At 48.3% G+C, this 18529-nt stretch overlaps 2 protein-coding genes across 5 annotated transcripts; both read left to right on the top strand.

Moving 5' to 3' along the window:
• Window positions 1-182: 182 nt before the first annotated feature.
• LOC309524841 (uncharacterized protein) lies at window positions 183-7522 on the top strand. 2 transcript variants are annotated; one of them, XM_082209954.1, is made up of 4 exons: window positions 183-299; window positions 1446-2429; window positions 3285-3408; window positions 4757-7522. In XM_082209954.1, exons 2-4 carry the CDS (start codon window positions 1671-1673, stop codon window positions 5572-5574), a joined length of 1701 nt encoding a protein of 566 aa, XP_082066080.1. In that variant the 5' UTR covers window positions 183-299; window positions 1446-1670; the 3' UTR covers window positions 5575-7522. The 2 variants fall into 2 exon arrangements, with proteins under 2 accessions (XP_082066080.1, XP_082066081.1); XM_082209955.1 differs by having other exon boundaries at window positions 198-288.
• A 701-nt stretch (window positions 7523-8223) lies between these two features.
• Window positions 8224-17175, top strand: LOC309524833 (uncharacterized protein). 3 transcript variants are annotated; one of them, XM_082209940.1, is made up of 4 exons: window positions 8224-8253; window positions 9886-10788; window positions 11799-11928; window positions 14392-17175. In XM_082209940.1, exons 2-4 carry the CDS (start codon window positions 10063-10065, stop codon window positions 15246-15248), a joined length of 1713 nt encoding a protein of 570 aa, XP_082066066.1. In that variant the 5' UTR covers window positions 8224-8253; window positions 9886-10062; the 3' UTR covers window positions 15249-17175. The 3 variants fall into 3 exon arrangements, with proteins under 3 accessions (XP_082066066.1, XP_082066065.1, XP_082066067.1); XM_082209939.1 differs by lacking the exon at window positions 8224-8253 and adding an exon at window positions 8433-8617; XM_082209941.1 differs by lacking the exon at window positions 8224-8253 and adding an exon at window positions 8433-8617 and having other exon boundaries at window positions 9967-10788.
• The last annotated feature ends 1354 nt before the right edge of the window (window positions 17176-18529 follow it).

Consider the following 18529-nt stretch of genomic DNA (forward strand, 5'->3'; position numbering starts at 1 on the left):
ATGCGCCAAAACGCATCCGTGAAACAGGCAGGAAAAGAACCACCTGGGCTCTGACCCACCCAGAGAAGGAGCTTCTTGTGTTTAAATGGTTAAATCCAGCAGTCGAGATCGGGGTTCCTAGAAGGGAAGGGGAGGGGGAAATTTGGGGAGGGGGGAGTAGGTGGGATGTCGCTACCATAGAGAGGTCGGGGGTGGGGAGCTCGTGGCTTTTCCGTCCCCTCTATCCGGAAAGCGAAATGGCTCTCTAGATGCAGGCAGGAGTTGGAGGCTGCTGAAATCCAAGCAGCGGTGAGCCGAAGGTGCAAAAAGAGAAATGATGTCGGATATATATCTATAGTATCCAGCTTTTATATTGGGGGGGGGGGGAGCGTGGGGATGCAAAGAGGTTGGAGGGTGGAAGAACAGAGAGGGGGACCTTTGCAGACCCTCCGCCTAAGGGATAGGAAGCTGGGGAGACTGGCTCTGGTTGCAACCTGCCTTATGCATATTCTTGCATTGCCGGGGGTTGGACTAGATGATCCTCAGGGTCACTTCCAACTCTGTGATTCTATTTACAGATAGGTAGCCGTGTTGGTCTGCCATAGTCAAAATAAAAAAATTCCTTCAGATACATCTGAAGAAGTGTGCATGCACACGAAAGCTCATACCAAGAACTAACTTAGTTGGTCTTTAAGGTGCTACTGGAAGGAATTTTTTTATTTTGTCTGTGATTCTATGTAGAAGTCAAATGACTTGTCCCTCCAGCCCCTGCCTTCGCCAGCCTGCTGTCTTCAGCTCCAGGCATTTTGGGCTACAACTTCCATCAGTCCAAAATCCCTCGACAGAGGAACGGTCTCCCTTGGGAGGCTGTGTGGGTTCACATCTTTAAAAAACCCATTGGAAAGTAGGATCTCAGTGATTAATTGCTCCTTATTGCCCTATGCGGCTTAGGACCCACATACCTACGGGACCGCCTCTCCTGCTATGCCCCGAGGAGGACCTTAAGGTCCACAAATGACAATATTTTGGAGGTCCCAAGTCGCAAGGTGGTTAGATTGGTCTCAGCTAGGGCCAGGGCCTTTTCAGTACTGGCCCCAACTTGGTGGAATGCTCTGTCACAAGAGACTAGGGCCCTCCGGTACCTATTTATCTACTTGCACTTTGACATGCTTTCGAACTGCTAGGTTGGCAGGAGCAGGGACTGAGCAACGGGAGCTCACCCCGTTGTGGGGATTCGAACCGCAAATCCTAGGCTCAGTGGTTTAACCCACAGCACCACCAGTCATAGGTATATCAGTATTCAAATCTGAATTGTCAAATTGTGTTATTAGTGTTATTATGGTTTTTGTTGTATGTGTCTTTTGCGGTTGTTGTTTATATTGAAAAAATGATTAAATAAATTTAAAAAATAATATTAAAAACAGTTTGAAGCAACTTAACAGATTTCTCTTGTTTTGTTTCGGCAGAAAGCACTTGGATATCCCATCCGCGGCCAAGGGTAGCTCCCAAGCGCCGTTGCGGAGATATCTCTGCCGTGTATCCCTCTGAACTCTCCTTGTCATACCACAGTAGCTGGGTGCACTAATCCGATTGGCTGGATTCCTCTCCTGCATTAGCCGTCAGGGGCGGAAGCGCTGCTCTGAGTTCGAATTCCATCTACCCTTCCCAACTGCCAGAGCTCCAGTTCCCAAATGGCGGAAGGGAGGGAGGGGGAGCTGCCGGCCCCAGATCTCCGCTTCCAGGCGGTGCTGGATCAGGAATTGAAGCTGGGTGTGAAAACAGAGAGGAAGGACCCAGCAGCTCCGAAGTCTGAGACGGGATCCAAGGGACTGAGGAAAAAGCCCCACCCTTCTGCTCAGGCGGGACCTGCAGGGTGCGAGGGCCTGCAGCAGGTCTGGGAAGCCCAGTGGCAGGCCTTCCTCAAGGCGATGGAGTCACCCCACTCTGAGGCGGGGAGCTCGCAGCTGGCGGAATTGGCTCCCTGGGCAGACCTGAGGACTTCCCTAGCCCCTTTTGAGGCCATCACTGCAGCCAGCCAGCCTCCAAAAGAAGGGTACCTCCTTCCGATCCTCAGCGGGGCGAGCCACCAGGTCTGCGTCCAGCTCGATCTGCGAGAAAAGGGCCCCTACACCAAAGTAAAGGAGGAGAAGGAGGCCCTCAGCACAGAGGGCCACCGGCAACGCTTTAGGCAGTCACACTGCCACCAGGCTGAGAGCCCCCGCCAGGCCTGCAGCCGGCTCTGGGAGCTTTGCCGCCAGTGGTTGAAACCAGAGAGACGTACCAAAGAGGAGATGCTGGACTTGCTGGTCTTGGAGCAGTTCCTGGATGTCCTGCCTCGAGGGATCCAGAGTCGGGTGAAGGATCAGGCTCCTGAGACCTGTGCCCAGGCGGTGGCCCTGGCGGAGAATTTCTTGCCGGCTCAGGGAGAAGCAGGGAGTTGGGAAGAGCAGGTGGGGCTGTATCCTTTCTTTTTTAAATAATAATAACAATAATTTGTACTTTGAAATATGCACAAATCGAAGTCAACAAAGTTCCCAGTCTAATATTTCCAAAATTTGTGTTGCAGTGATTCACAAAAAACGCCCATCTCTCAACAAATGTGTTGTAAAATATACTGCTCCTCTTATGAGTCAAATCAACTGATTTGTGCATTTTTGCAAATTTAAGACATATCCTTAGTCATTCACATATAATTGGAACCTGATAATCTTTACACTTTCGAGCCCAGACTGCTCTGGCTGCTATCACAAGGGTTGCTTTTGTTTGTTTGTTTGTTTGTTTGTTTGTTTGTTTGTTTTTTAAAGGCTGTTGTTTTGCAGATATTTCCCCCTCAATCAAATAAAAAATAATCAACTGGGGGAGAGTTTTCTCCTGTAATTGAATTTATATGATGCAGGATTTGTCTCCAAAGGCATGCTGACACTCCCACAGCATATACGTTATAATTGCATTGTCTGTTAAAACAACTTCAGACATTTAAACCAAGTATCCTTATAGGATCCTGTTTTCATCCTGGGATTCCTGGTAGCGAGATCAAGAACCAAAGGAAGCTACCTTATGTCATGTCAAACAATTGATACATCTTGCCCAGTTATCACAGTGTTCTTCAAAACTTGGGCCTCGGATGTTGTTTGGACTACAAATCCCATCATCCACAGCCAGCTTAGCCAACAATGAGGGATGATGGGATTTGTATTCCAACAACTTCTGGGGACCTAAGCTTGAAGAACACTGGTCTACACAAAGTGTGTCTAAATGCTGTGAATAACACAAATCATTGAACAACATGACCCCTGCTGTTTCAGGGCCCGGGTCTCTTTCAGAAGGTGATTGTGAGTGTCCCAGATGAGGCAACTACTTTGGGAGATGCAGGCAGGCAGATCTGGAACGTGGTGAAACATGAGTGTGGAGGAAATGCTGGCTCAGGGGGTAAGTATAATAATAATAATAATAATAATAATAATAATAATAATACCCTGCCCATCTGGCTGGGTTTCCCACTCTGGGTGGCTCCCACCAGATTAAAAACAGAATAAAACATCAAACATTAAAAACTTCACTAAACAGGGGTTACTCCATGCTAACTGTAGAGCATTGAATAGTCGGGGAGCTACCATAGAAAAGGCCCATTTTCTTGTTGCCACCCTCCAAACTTCTCTGGGAGGGGGGACATAAAGAAGGGCCTCAGCTGACAAGCGCAGGGTCCAGGTTGTTTTGTGTGGGAAGAGGTGATGATGATGAAGATGATGATGATTTACCGTATTTTTCGCCCTATAGGACGCACCGGCCCATAGGACGCACCTATTTTTTTTTTGGGGGGGGGGGAAATCAAGGGAAAAAAATTGATTTCCCCCCAGGTTTGCGCAGCCATCCCCAAGCTAGAAGAGGGAGACGGAGCACTTCGTCTCCCTCTTCTGCCTTCAGGGACAGCCTCCCAAGCCTCTGTGGGGCAGCGCACTGCGCTGCCCTGCAGAGGCTTTGCGCAACCATCCCAAGCTAGAAGAGGGAGACGGAGTGCTCCGTCTCCCTCTTCCTTCAGGGACAGCTTGGCCCGCTATCCCGCAAGCTTGTGGGGCTGGCGGGGGGAGAAGCAGGCGTGCTTCTCCCCCCGCCAGCCTCCAGATCAGGTCGGGGAATAGCGGGATGGCAGCGCTTCGCCATCCCCCTATCCCCCGAGCTTGTGGGGCTGGCGGGGGGGAAAAGCAGGCTTGCTTCTCCCACCCCCAGCCTCCAGTTCAGGTCGGGGAATAGCGGGGTGGCGGCGCTGCGCCTCCCCGCTGTCCCCACATTTTGGGTGCAGGCTGCTGCCCGCAAGCCTTGCGAGCCCGCGGGACATCCCGCCGGGCTTGCAAGACTTGGGATAGCTTCCTGAAGCCTGGAGAGCGAGAGGGGTCCGTGCGCACCGACCCCTCTCACTCTCCAGGCTTCAGCGAAAGCCTGCATTCGCCCCATAGGACGCACACACATTTCCCCTTCATTTTTGGAGGGAGAAAAGTGCGTCCTATAGAGCGAAAAATACGGTATACCTCACCCATCTGGGCGGCTCCCAACAGAATATTAAAAACACAATAAAAGATCAAACGTTTAAAAACTTCCCGAAACAGGGATACTTTCAGATGTCTTCTAAAAGTCAGATAGTTGTTTATTTCCTTAACATCTGATGGGAGGGCGTTCCACAGGGCGGGTGCCACTACTGAGAAGGCCCTCTGCCTGGTACAATACTTGATACTTAAGGTGTTGATGTTCTTATATTTAATTTCTCTCCTTCTTCCTTCAGGTAAGCAGTATGTGATGCAGAAAGAGGATCACGGGCAAGAAAGCTCTGAGCAAGAACCGCAAGGGATCCTGGAGGAGAGAGAGACAGCCAACGGGCTCAAGCACTGCAAGCAGGCGGGGTCGAATGAGGGTCTGTGTGGGCCATGGAGGCAACAACAGGCAAGCTGTCCGAGGCAGAGGATGGATCAGCTCATTCCTAGCATGGGCCTTTACCAAGGACTGAGTGGACTTCTTACCGGGGAGAGGCCTGTGACCCTGACCGAATACAGACGGACTTCCAATTCCAAGGCAAGCGAGAGGACCGAGGCAGAAGAGAAACCCTTCAAATGCGTGGAGTGCGGGAAGGCCTTCCGCACAAAGGACAAGCTCATCCGACATCACAAGACCCACACGGGAGAGAAGCCGTACAGTTGCTTGGACTGCGGCAAATCCTTCAGCACTAAGTACGGGCTTTTCCGGCACTACCGAATCCACCGGGGAGAGAAGCCGTACGGATGCTCGTACTGCGGCAAGTTCTTCCGGATGAACTACGACCTCATCCGCCACCACCGGGTCCACACGGGGGAGAAGCCCTTTGAGTGCTCGGACTGCGGGAAGTCCTTCGGCATGAACTCCGACCTCGTCAGACACCAGAGGATCCACACGGGGGAGAAGCCCTTCCAGTGCTCGGACTGTGGGAAAACTTTCAACGTCAAGGGCAGCCTCGTCTCCCACGTCCGGATACACAAGGGCCTGAAGCCGTACAGGTGCGGCGAGTGCGGGAAATGCTTCAACCAGAGTTCGAAACTGAAGGCCCATGTGAGAATCCATGTGAGGTAGAAACATGGAACAAACGTCCCGGACTCTGGTAGTCCTAGACCTTCAGCAGTCGCTCCAGTCTCTGACTGCACAATCGTCTCCTCCTGTATGGATTTTCCGTGATGTGGATGGAGGCATAACTCTGAGCCCTTCTAGGAAGTGAAGTGGTGCAGTGCTGGGATTCAGACCATGGCAACTGGGAAGCACTCTGCCTCAAGAAACCTCTTTGCCAGCTAGCTTGTTTAGACGGTCTATTTCTGAGAGCTGGTGCCAGTGGAGACTAGTCCATCAGGGCGAATGGGGCACTGTCCCACCAACCTCAGTCTATCCTTTCTCATGAGAACATAGTGTCAGGAGCGAGCCAGCAGTAAATCACACCGTGCAAGTTGCCATTAACTCTTTAATAGCAAAAACATGATCTGCACCAACTTGGCAGAGTGTCAGGCCTCATGAGCACAGCGATGCATGCCTGGTAGGTCTTGCTCCCATGAAGCAGTTGCTGAGACTGAAGGTTCCTGCCTCCCCATAGCTGCCAAATCCAGGGTTTTCCCCAAGCAATTGAAGACTGAGTCTGTGCATCACTACTCTCTCCTCCACCCTTTTTGTGCCTCTTTTGGTTCTGGGAAACTAGGGGGAAAGGGAGCTCGTTGCAGCAGGAAGGGGAGAAATCTGTGACACTTCCCCAGCCTGACCCTTCTCTGCTTCCCTCATCCCACCCTCCTGCATCAGCTTCTGCCCCTGATTCTGGATTGCTCTCTGCCTCTGCCTCTCCCAGCTCACTAAGCCCTGTTGCTTCCTTAGCCTCTGACACCTTCTCTTCCCAGTCTTCTCCCTCTGACTGCTCATCGTTGTCCCACCATCACTCCCCGGCTCTGGGTTTTCTTCCCACTACTGGGCCATCCTGTTTTCCAAGCGGATTCCATCGGGAAGCCCATCAGCCCTCTTCCAATTGTTGCTTCCCAGCAACTAGTGTCAACCAGAGGCATGTGGCCTCTGATGCTGGAGGTGGCATGCAGTTGTCATGACCCCCGGGAAATGAATTCGTGTCTATAAGAACAATTCCCCCTAAGTGCAGCTCGCACAGTGTCCACCCTGAAGTAGCATTGATTGGGGAAATCCTGTGGCAGGGGAGCCATCACTTACTAAGGCCAGGAGTGTGGGTGGGTGGGTGGGTGGGTGTGCGCACGCTAATAGGTGGCCCTTCAGCTGCTAAGAACTTAAGAAGAGCCTTATGGATGAGGCCAGAGTGGCCAATCTTAGTCCAGCATCCTGTTCTCTCAGTGGCCGCCCAGATGCCTGTGGGAAACCTGCAAGCCGAACCTGAGCACAAGAGCTGTCTGATAGCCTTGTCAATTTGTCCCATCTTTTAAAGCCATCCATTTTGTTGTCCATCACTGCCTCCTGTGGGAGCAAATGTCATAGTTCAACTATGGTAGTATTCAACTACTGAAGTTAATGGAACTAGCTTAGTCATATTTATTCATTTTAATAGGTCTACTCTGAGGGAAAGTGAATGCCAACCATGTATTTTTTAACTCCTGGTTTAAAAAATAAATAAATGCTTGGGTGTGGTGGGTTGGTGGGTTTTTTTATGTCAACTTGTTTTTGACTTCTGACTTTGGCTGCTAATTGCATTTTATGTTCCATGTAAATCACTTAGAGGTTTCAACATTTAAGTGACATGTCATTTTAAATAAAGAAACAAATACACTGTTCCCGAGCTGTTTTTTAAAAAAATGCAATATGTTTGAATCGTGGTTTTTTAATGGAAGTTGCCTTATGTATATGTAAGGTGATGAATAAATCCATAATAAGTAATAGGTTGGGGGGAATGGATAATTTTAGCATTTTTTCGTAGGGCTTGGCAGTATAGTTTTAATTCTCAATCTTGCCACTTTGGTGGCAAGTCCCCTTTCTGAAGTTATCCTGAAGGATGAGAGATCTCTGGTCCTTTAGATGATATCTGGCTCCACACTACACATTTAAAGCACTATGTTGCCACTTTAAAGAGTCAAAAAAATACTGGGAACTGTTGTTTGCTAAAGACACTGAGAGTTTGTTAGGAGACCCCCTATTCCCCTCACAGAGCTACAATTTCCAGAGTTCGCTGGGGAGACAGTTTGGTAGTTAAACTGCTCTGGGAATTATAATTCTCTGAGGTGAATTCAGAACCCTGAAGAAAACTACAGTTCCCATAATTCTTTGCGGGCAAAGACTTGGCCATTTAAAGTGGGGTCATTGTGCTTTAAATGTATGGTTTTGAATGTGGTCCTTAAGATGTGGGAGAACAAACGGATAGCTCAGTCGGTAGACCATGAGACTTTTTCTCTGGGCCACGGGTTCAAGCCCCATATTGGGTTAAAGATTCCTGCATTGCAGAGGGTTGGACTAGATGACCCTCGCGGTCCCTTCCAAATTTATGGATCTAGGAAATAAATAAACAAGAGGCAGTAATGAGAGGGCCTTTCCCTGAGCTGGACCAGCAGAGGGCTCTAGTGCAGAGGAACTGGAGGATAATTTGGTTCCCTCTGTTTGAAAGCTCCTCTTTCACCCATCTCCTGCCCCAGCTTCCTAGATCAACCCCCCAAAGAATCATGGGAACTGTAGTTTACTAAGGGTGCTGGGAATTGTAGCTCCATGAAGGGGTAAACTACAGTTTCCAGGATTGGGTGTGTGTGTTGAATGTGTCTTAAGTGCATGGTATGTATGTAGCCCTGGGCACAGCTTTTCATAGCAAAACATAATCCAGTTCTGTAGCAAATCACAGAGGGGCATTTTTTTTTTAAGTTGAGAGATGCACCCAATGGGTTAAACCTATTGAGTTCTGCTCTGAGCCCGAGAAAGGAAATTGCGGGGGAGGAAGGGAAGAAGGAATCCTTTTTCTTTGTTATGGAAGAAACGTGCTGGGCGACATCATTTCCGGTGCCCTTTCTTCCCTCCTCTTCCTGGTGGGAATCTGACTTTTGAAATTTCCTCCTCCTCCCTTCTTTGTCAAAGCACTGTGGAACTGCAGCAGGTGCTGCTCAGGCAAATTGGTGGTGCACTGCTTAGCTTATAGGGAGAGGTGAGTTGTATTATTATTATTATTATTACTATTATTATTAGTTCCAGAGTGCTGCAGAGAAAAAAAAGAAATTGTAGATAAAGTAGGAGAAACCCTGCTTCAAATAATAATAATAATAATGAACGTGCACGCTGAGCTTAAGGTGGGCAGAGTAAGCTAAAAGCCAGTTCACCTTTAAAGGCTAAGCTGTTCTTCATTAGGATCTCAAAGGTAGATTGCTTCTGGACTTTGAGGTTCTATGGAACCCAAGAGTAGCCCTTCTGGATCAGGGCAGTGGCCCATCTAGTCCACACCCTGCGGCCAGTCAGATGCCTCTTGGAAAGCCTTCATGAGCCACTCTCCCCAGCATTCTTGCCTCTGGGCACGGAGGCAGAGAATGGTCCTCATAGCTTGTAGCCACCAGTAGCCTTTGTTGTTGTTGTTTAGCTCTGTCCGACTCTTCGTGACCCCCTGGACCAGAGCATGCCAGGCCCTCCTGTCTTCCACTGCCTCCCGCAGTTTGGTCAAACTCATGCTGGTAGCTTCGAGAACACTGTCCAGCCATCTCGTCCTCTGTCGTCCCCTTCTCCTTGTGCCCTCCATCTTTCCCAACATCGGGGTCTTTTCCAGGGAGTCTTCTCTTCTTATGAGGTGGCCAAAGTATTGGAGCCTCAGCTTCAGGATCTGTCCTTCCAGTGAGCAATCAGGGCTGATTTCCAGCCTTTACCTCCATGAATTTGTCTAATCCTGGGCCACATTCAGGTCAGTCTCAGTGCTATAGCCAGGTTCTCCTCCTCTTCAATTGATTTGATTTGTTATAATTCTATTCCACTTTTCATTCAAATGAATCACAAAGCAGCTTATGAACAATAGAATTAGAGCTGGAAGGCACCACAAGGGTCATGTAGCCCAACCCGAATCTTTTTGCCCAGTGTGGAGCTCAAACCCACAACCCTGAGATTTAAGAGTCTCATGCTGTGCTATCCCATGGATAGATAAGTAACAATAACACAACAGAATATCACAAATACGTGCCATATAGAATGAGTAACAAACCACCAGCAGAAGAATTACAAATAATCAGTAAAACAATTACAATATATAAAACACTATTAACAGCACCGCCACCTGACGAAAACAGCACAATTACAGCAAAAGTCTTATAGGATTCACCAAATACTACAGCAGTCATAATCTATAAAACAATATTAACAACATTGACAAAGTAACAAGCAAAAAATAAAATCAGCACTGTTTCCTCTCACTTATTTTTTGTTTCTTGCTGTTAGGAGGAGGAGCCTCCCTCGCTGGCTTGGCTTGAGAATTTCTGGCCGTCGCTTAGAAATAAACCACTTCTACTGATTTTGCAGACCCCCTTGAGGGTCTTGGACCGTCTCCATTTTTGACAAGAGACGGGACAGAAAGCGAGAGGAGGAGGAGGAGGAAGGGGCAGTCCGATTCTCAAAATGGACATGCGGAACGTGACAGGCTCCAAAGCATGGGAAGAAATGGAAGGTGTAGCAAAAGCCCCACATCACAGGGGCACTGGGCAGTTCCTTATTGGGACACCTTCCCATTATATAAAACGTGAGCCGGAAGAAGGGGCGCTGGAACGCTGGGAAGCCCAGTTGCAGGAGTTTCTGAGGATGCTGCAGGCTCCCAACTCAGGATGCAGGAACCTACAGATATCTGAGGAGCCCTCCCCATGGGAGGATGCTAAGGCCTTCCTGGCGTCCTTTGAGCAAGTAGCTTCAGCCTGCCGGTGGCCTCGGGACAAGTGGGTGACCCTCCTCCTGCCGGCTCTCAGCGGAGAGGCCCAGCAGGCCTTCAGCAGCCTAAGTGCCCAGGACAGGGGAGACTACAGGAAGGTGAAGGCGGCCATCTTGGAAGGGGAAGCCATTGCGAGGGAGAAGCAGCGGCAGCACTTCAGGCAACTCCGCTATCGGGAGGCGGAGGGTCCGAGAGGCGTTTATGGCCGGCTCCGAGAGCTTTGTGGCCAGTGGCTGAAAATAGAGAGGCACACGAAGGATGAGATTCTGGAGTTGCTGATCTTGGAGCAGCTCCTGAGCATCCTACCGGGAGACATGCAGAGCTGGGTCAGGGAGCGAAAGCCGGAGACCTGCGCCCAGGCGGTGGCCCTGGCGGAGGGATTCCTCTTGGGGCAGGACGAGGTGGAGGGTCCGGAACAGAAGGTGAGAAATTCTGAAGGTGTACAGCAGCAGTGGGGAAGCCCTCTCTGGCTGGTTCATTTAGACCAGGCACCCCCAAACTCGGTCCTCCAGATATTTTTGGGACTACAACTCCCATCATCCCTAGCTAACAGGACCAGTGGTCAGGGATGATGGGAATTGTAGTCCCAAAACATCTGGAGGGCCAAGTTTGGGGGTGCCTGATTTAGACCTTCCAGGACTCCATTGGACCTGTGGTCAGCTAATGGTGAGTGTTTGCAAATGACGATCACCTGGTTGTTAGAATTTGCACATGGCTGCATGTGTGGGCACCTCATCATGTCACTGTGATGTCGGGGATTGACAGGTGGTCAGCCCCGCCTACCTGTCAAATTTTGCCTGTGGGGTGGGGTGGGGGGTGGGGGATAAGTATCCAGACTGCTAGACACATCCAGTTTTTCACCTGCTGGCATATGGTGTCTATGATATATATGGTGCTGAAATGGATTTCTACTGGTTACCGTATTGGCCCGAATATAAGCCGCACTTTCCCCCCAAAGTCTGATCGTGAAAGTCAAGTGCGGCTTATATCCCCGACTTTTCCTGCCAGCAAAGTGGCGCAGTCCACCCCCCCCCCCCGAAGCAGCCCAGGAGCGCAGGACAATGGCACCCAGCCGAGCCGTTGGAATGAAGGGGGGTTGGGGCAGAGGCTGCTGGCAAAGCTGCCCAGCTCCCCCCCCCAGAGCAGCCCGGGGGCAACGTGGCGCGTCCCATCCGCTGCTCTCAAGCCGCCTCTAAGCCGCTGAATTTTAAAGGTGCGGCTTATTCACAGGTGCGGCTTATATTGGAGCCATTGCAGTAATTTGCTATTTCAAGTGTCTGGGTCTTAAGTAACCCATGGAAATTAATGTATTTGGAGGGATTTGCTCTAGCCCAGATCTTGGTAGCCAGAAAGTATATGTCATGTTGGGTTCCTTCAGACCATTGCTTGTTATCCAACTTCAGGCTCATGATCTTCCTCACTGCTGTTTCAGGTACCTGTGCCTTTTGCAGTGATGGCTGCGGATCCTTCTGAGACGGGCGCGCTTCTGCCACGGGACACCTGGGCTGGGCAGGTCTTCAGAGAAGCCGCGGACAGGCCGAGTGAAGTGACGAGATTGTCGAGTAAGGATTCACCATGCTCAGGTTTTCATGAGGCGGTTTCTCCTCTCACTCCTCCCCCCCCCCCCCGGCAAACATGCACTTGTCTGCCATTGTTATCATTATCATTATCCCGCATCGGTCCCTACAGCCACAGCAGGCGCTGCAACTTCCAACAGGTTGACTTCACCCCTCAAGGCAAACTCCTCCATTGCCTCCCAAGACAGATGGGTGCCAACAATCCTATCATTGCTGCTGCTGCTACTTCTAGGGGCTGACACTCATGCTAAGTTCTGCTCACTCCCCTACCCCCCCCCCACTTTAGCTCACTCCATGCCAAAACCTCCCACCCCAAGCTCCTCCTCACCAAACCTCCACATAGGAGCCTCCTCCTAGGGCAGGGGTCTGCAACCTTTAAGACAAAAAGAGCCACTTGGACCCGTTTCCGAAGAAAAAACAACAACTGGGAGCTGCAAAACCATTGTGACATTTAAAACAAATATATCTCCGGAGCCATGATCTGACAGTGGGCGGGAAGGTGATGTCGGGACGGTGCGTGACTAACGCACGCACCGCCCCCATGCGATGTCACAGCCAGTACAGTGCCCGCCACAGTGAGGAGTGTCGGGGGGCACAATGAGCCTCCTCCCCTCGCTAGTATCCGCCCCGGAGCCACAGCAAAGATGTAAAAGAGTCACATGCGGCTCCAGAGCCACGGGTTGCAGACCCCTGTCCTAGGGGATGAGATCCCTCCAGTCTCCCAATAAAATATTTGAGGGGTGTCTCTACCCCAAGTTGATGGGTGTTGCCATTCAAATAGAGTAAGTGCACTGCATCATGTGATCTATTATGTGGGGTGGGGCTTACCTGACCGCCCCCCAATATTTTATTAAAGTTGGCACCCCTGTCCACAGTTCTCCCTCACCACAGTGCTGCCCCTGTCACACAACACCCTCACTGCCACAAGCCCTTGTTCAATTCCATTGGATGTCTCCAGGTTCTAATATTATGAGATGTGGTGTTCCCAAAGGAAGGAAGGATTGGACTCTGAGTAATAAAATACACGCAAGGCTTGACCAGCAAGACTCTGGGAGGAGTGCCAATAATAATTCTCTCCACCCCTCGGCCCAGGTCGTTTTATTCACAAAAGGACTTTTTACACAGTGTTCGTAAAAACCAGTCAGATTTCCTCTAAGCATTTCAAAAAACCCCACATGGGACAAAGTCAGATGAGAGAAATTCTTTTAACTACAAAGAAACTATTTCCTACTTGAGCATGCATATGTAATTCAGAGTAAATAAAAGAGGAAGCAAGGAGGAATGCTTTTAGGAAACCCTGGAAGTCATAAACAGGAATAAACAGGAGAGGCAAGATGGCAGTATTTACCATCTCTTTGTGAACTCTCTTCCTGGCCCTTAAGATCTATCTGAAGATTAACAAACTACCGTACATCAAAGTAACCTACTATCTTTATGTACTGAGGATGCCCAGTGAAGCAACTGGTCTGTGTAGAATGCTTATACTCCTGTCAGGCGTAGAAAATGAACAGTAGAGAAAATGGGCAGAGATGCAGAGGCTTGTGGGATTTGATCAGAAATTATTGTCAATGAATCAAACCCAGTCAATGCAATGCTTTCATTGCTGACACAATGGCTTGCTCCATATTTCATAATTCCTCATAGTAATCCCACCTGACCACTACAATGAGATAAGGTGGAAAATGTCTCTGTTCACTTTCTCCATATCACAATCACATCCCTTACTCCTCTTTCTTCTAAACTAAAAAGTTCTAAAAGCTGTAACCTTTACTCAAGCTGGGCTTAGAGGCCTCAGCCCTCTATTTTCTGGGTTGTTGTTTTTTTTACTCTAGCATCTGATATTCATAGCTGGACAATATTTGACTAGAGAGATCGAGTACAACATGACTGACCTGTTTTCCAGTGTGGTGTAGTGGTGTAAAGCCAGTGTGGTGTAGTGGTTAAGAGCGATAGACTCGTAATCTGGGGAACTGGGTTCGCGTCTCCGCTCCTCCACATGCAGCTGCTGGGTGACCTTGGGCTAGTCACACTTCTGTGAAGTCTCTCAGCCCCACTCACCTCACAGAGTGTTTGTTGTGGGGGAGGAAGGGAAAGGAGAATGTTAGCCGCTTTGAGACTCCTTAAAGGGAGTGAAAGGCGGGATATCAAATCCAAACTCTTCTTCTTCTAATTTCTCTAATCCGTAAAAAACTCCCATAAACTAAGCCAGCAGCCATTGCCTTGTCTAGTGGTTTTAAAATTTAATTAGAAGTGCTTTCTATTGTCTGCGCTGAAGCTACGACTACACAGTTTCAGTGGAAGACTTTAATTCTCGTATTATGAGGGGGAAAGAGAATATTCTCACATATTCTGCCTGCAACAGCTCTGATACTAAACTCTGTTGATTTTCTGTTTGGAATAATCTCTCCAGAACAGATAAGATTCTCTGGGATTTTTTTATTCCTACAGGTAATGAGCAGGTATTGGAGAATGAGACAAATACCCTCCACCAGGAAGGTTCTGTGCAAGAAGAAGCAAACAATGCCTGTTTGGGAAGAGAGGAGGATTTCCATGACCATCAAAAGCGAATAATGTTTGAGAATCAGCCAGGGTTGTTGAATGATGAAGAAAGAAGCTATGAGAGTGGTCTGGTGAAAAAATCCACTTTCTATGCAGAAGTTAGCAGAGAGGAGAGAGAATCCGCTGACTCACAAATAATAGAGTGTAGTGAGGTACAAAAAGCATCATCTGACTGTCGAAGAGACTTGGAACGGAGCTCAGACCTTATGGTACAGCAGAGCATTCACATCAGAGAGAAGCCGTACCTGTCATTCTATTGTGGAAACAGTTTCATTAAGACACAGGGCCTTCTTGCACATGAGAGAACCCACACAGGATTGTGGAACACATATAATTACTCTAACGGTGGGAAAAACTTCAGTTGCAGTTCAGGCTCTATGCAGCACATGAGAATCCACACAGGAGAATCTCTGTACACGTGCTCTCACTGCGGCAAAAACTTTGACAATTGTTCAGTCTTCCAGGAACACATCAGGCTGCACACACTGGAGACACCGTACAAGTGCTCAGACTGCGGGAAGAGCTTCGACAAAAAGCGTTACCTTAACAACCACGTGAGGAAGCACAGAGGGGAGAAGCCGTATGAGTGCCTGCAATGCGGGAAAAGCTTCCCTATAAAGTCCAAACTTGTAAAACATGAGATAATACACATGAGGGAGAAGCCATACAAGTGCACCCTCTGTGGGAAAACATTCATTCGGAAGTCAGACCTTTGTGCACACGATAAAATCCACACAGTACAGTAGATATTTCAAAATTTATCTGGCAGGGGAAGAAGCCAAGAATAAAACACAAATCATTAATAGATTCTAAGGATAGAGGTGGCTTTTCCCTGCCAGATTTAAGGTTATATTATGAGGTGCCTTTGCTGGCCCCAAGAATGGATACCACTACAAAATACAGATATTTTAGATTTGGAGGGTCACGATAATAGATTTGGTTGCATTCATATTTATGGTATGAAAAAGTCAAAGTACACAGAGATTTCCGGAACCGCTTAGTAAGAAAGTCACTATATGTCGTATGAGAAAAATACAAAAATCTCTTGGAGCAGAAAACACTATGGTGCCTCTCCCCGCTAGAAGCGATTTATGTGAAAAAATTGAATATGAGAAAGGGTTGGGTAACATATAAGGGATTATTAGTAGAAGAAGAGCACCAGTTGAAATTGAAAAAATTGAGGATATAAGAGATCTTTTAACGGATTGGTAACAGTATCACCAGTTAAAGAGATGTTTTTAAAACAGGTAAAAGAAAGGGATTTTCTAATGAAATATCGAAGTCTGAGAGAGTATTGTTGGAGAATAATGTGAAATTACTCTCTAAAATGTATAAATTGTTATTGGAATGGTTTACTAAAGATGAAAAAGTTAAACTGGTTATGATACAATGGGCAAGGGATTTTGGATACAACACACAGTTTTCAACATGGGAAAAACTATGTAGAAAGGATTTGAAATTTACAGTGTATTATACATGAAAAGAAAACTATATGAAAATGATGTACCACTGGTATTTAACTCCAAGTAAATTAGCAGCAATGTATAGGAGAAGCTCAAATATTTGCTAGAAATGTAAAGAAAAGTTAGGCACCTTTTACCATATGTGGTGGAACTGTAAAGTAATAAAGGAATTCTGGGAAATGATATACAATGAACTGAAAAAAAGTTTAAAATAATGTTTGTTAAAAAAACCCAGAAGCCTTTTTGTTAGGAATTGTGGGTGCAGAGATACTGAGAACACTGTTTATGTATGCTACAACAGCGGCAAGAATGCTGCTTGCCCGAGGTTGGAAAGCAAGCAAGGTCCTACCAGAGTGGACTGGCAGAGCAAAATATTGGCTTATGCAGAGATGGCAAAAATGACGGGGAAAATCAGAAACCAGGAGGATCAAAACTTCAACAAAGAATGGGAGAAAATTACCGTATACTATACTTGACAGACCACTGTAAACACTTGAACACTTTGGCAGGTCTTAAATAACTCTTGTAATGTTATATAGACTTTGGATACAATGGAGGGCTGAAAATTAGGAGGACTTATAGTATACAATTGAAAAAGTTAACTAAAGAACCCACAGAGGGGAGTGGGGAGGTCTTGGGATTTGGAAGAATCTTGTGTATTTTTTATTATTTGTGATTTTGAACGTGAATGGATTTGTAAAATCAAGTAAAAATTCTTCCCCCTCCCCCCAAAAAAAATCCACACAGGACTGGGAAAAGGTTATAACACTGGATGCGCAGATTGTGCGTTGAAAGCGTCAGTAAATTTTATTTTATATATTTAGGATATATAAAGAAATGCCTTTCCTGGGGGGTGGGGTGGAAATCAAGGCATCTAAAAGAAGTAATTTTCAACAATTAAAGCTTTTAAAATAAAACTAGTCTTACAGAAATAACTATGCAGCAGTCAACCCCTACACATCGGTGAGCAAAAGCAGTGAATGCTATCGCCCATCTCCAAAATGTTCTGAAAAAGCCTGTGTGATGGACAGTGAGCAGTGGCATAGCTACATCTGTTTCTCTTGGGAGGACATTCCACAGCGAATGGTGCCACGCTCAAAAAGACCCCGTCTTTCCCACTCACCCAAACTCAGGCAGCATGGGGGCATAGGAAGAAGAGAATGGATTCAGCAAAGCCAGAGCCTCACCCCACAAGAAAGATCCCACACAGAAGGAAACATGTGTAAGTGCTCTCTGGACTTCTCTGCGACCCTTCCCCTCTGCAGGGAGGTGGGACCAATTCGGATGGTCCGCTCCCGCCACTTAATGGATCCAGTTGGCTTCCAGAGAGTGATAGGGGATGTTTTATCCCACGTTGATGGCCTTTCAGCTGATTCCCTGGTGGCCCGCTGGAATGTGGAGTTAACCAGGGCTATTGACTGTCTGGCTCCGAAGCGACCTCTCCGATTGCATGGAGCCCGGACAGCCCCATGGTTTTCCCCGGAGCTGAGGGCGATGAAACAATCGCTGAGATGGCTAGAGCGCCGGTGGCTGAAAACTCATTCTGAATCAGACCAGACATAGGTTAGAGCTCAACGTCGAGCCTACCAAGTGGCAATGGCGACGGCGAAGAGGGCCTTCTTCGTCACCTCCATTGCATCTGCAGAAAACAGCAGCAGGAGACTTTTTCAGGTCGTTCGCAATCTATCGGAACCACCTGCACCACCGGGGCCTGGTAGGGACCCCAAGATCTCCTGCAATGCTTTTGCAAAGTTTTTTGCAGATAAAGTCGCTCAGATTCAGAAGGAGGTAGACTCCACCGTGGGAGCAGGGCCAGGGCGGGAGAGTGCTAGAGTTCTGTCTAGTCCTGTTACATGGGATCAATTCCAATCTGTTACCTCCGAGGATGTGGACAGGCTGCTTGGACAAGTGAAACTGACCACCTGTCTCCTTGATCCTTGCCCATCCTGGCTGATAAAAGTGAGCCGGGAAGGGCTGGGCGATGGGCTCTGCGGGGTGGTGAATGTTTCCCTCTGTGAGGGAGCCTTCCCAGACCCGCTGAAAGAGGCAGTCATTAAACATCTTTAGACCCAGCCAATTTGGCCAACTATTGCCCAGTCTCTAATTTACCATTCTTGGGCAAGGTGATTGAGCGGGTGGTTGCCAAACAACTCCAAGCATGCCTGGAGGATGCGGACTATTTGGATCCCTTCCAATCGGGATTCAGGCCTCACCATGGGACTGAAACTGCCTTGGTCGCGCTGGTTGATGATCTCCGGCGGGCTAGGGACAAAGGTCAGAGATGTTTCCTAGTTCTGCTGGATCTCTCAGCGGCCTTTGACACCATCGACCATAGCATCCTTCTGGACCGTCTAGAGGGGCTGGGAGCTGGGGGCACTGTTATACGGTGGTTCCGCTCCTTTCTCCTGGGCCATGTCCAGAAAGTGGTGGTGGGGGATGAGTGTTCAGACCCCTGGGCCCTTACTTGTGGGGTGCCTCGGGGTTCCGTCCTCCCCTTCATGCTTTTTAACATCTACATGAAGCTGCTGGGAGAGATCATCAGGGGGTTTGGGCTCGGTGTCCAT

The sequence above is a fragment of the Podarcis vaucheri genome, assembly GCF_965113315.1.
Source record: "Podarcis vaucheri genome assembly, chromosome: 2".
NCBI lineage: Eukaryota > Metazoa > Chordata > Lepidosauria > Squamata > Lacertidae > Podarcis > Podarcis vaucheri.

Bases quoted from the DNA above. Each gene is read 5' to 3' on its own strand.
- LOC309524833 (XM_082209940.1), top strand. From the start codon at position 10,063: ATGGACATGCGGAACGTGACAGGCTCCAAAGCATGGGAAGAAATGGAA. The intron at 10,789-11,798 runs GTGAGAAATTCT...CTGCTGTTTCAG, and splicing joins TGGAGGGTCCGGAACAGAAG to GTACCTGTGCCTTTTGCAGT. The intron at 11,929-14,391 runs GTAAGGATTCAC...TTATTCCTACAG, and splicing joins TGAAGTGACGAGATTGTCGA to GTAATGAGCAGGTATTGGAG.
- LOC309524841 (XM_082209954.1), top strand. From the start codon at position 1,671: ATGGCGGAAGGGAGGGAGGGGGAGCTGCCGGCCCCAGATCTCCGCTTC. The intron at 2,430-3,284 runs GTGGGGCTGTAT...CTGCTGTTTCAG, and splicing joins CAGGGAGTTGGGAAGAGCAG to GGCCCGGGTCTCTTTCAGAA. The intron at 3,409-4,756 runs GTAAGTATAATA...TTCTTCCTTCAG, and splicing joins AGGAAATGCTGGCTCAGGGG to GTAAGCAGTATGTGATGCAG.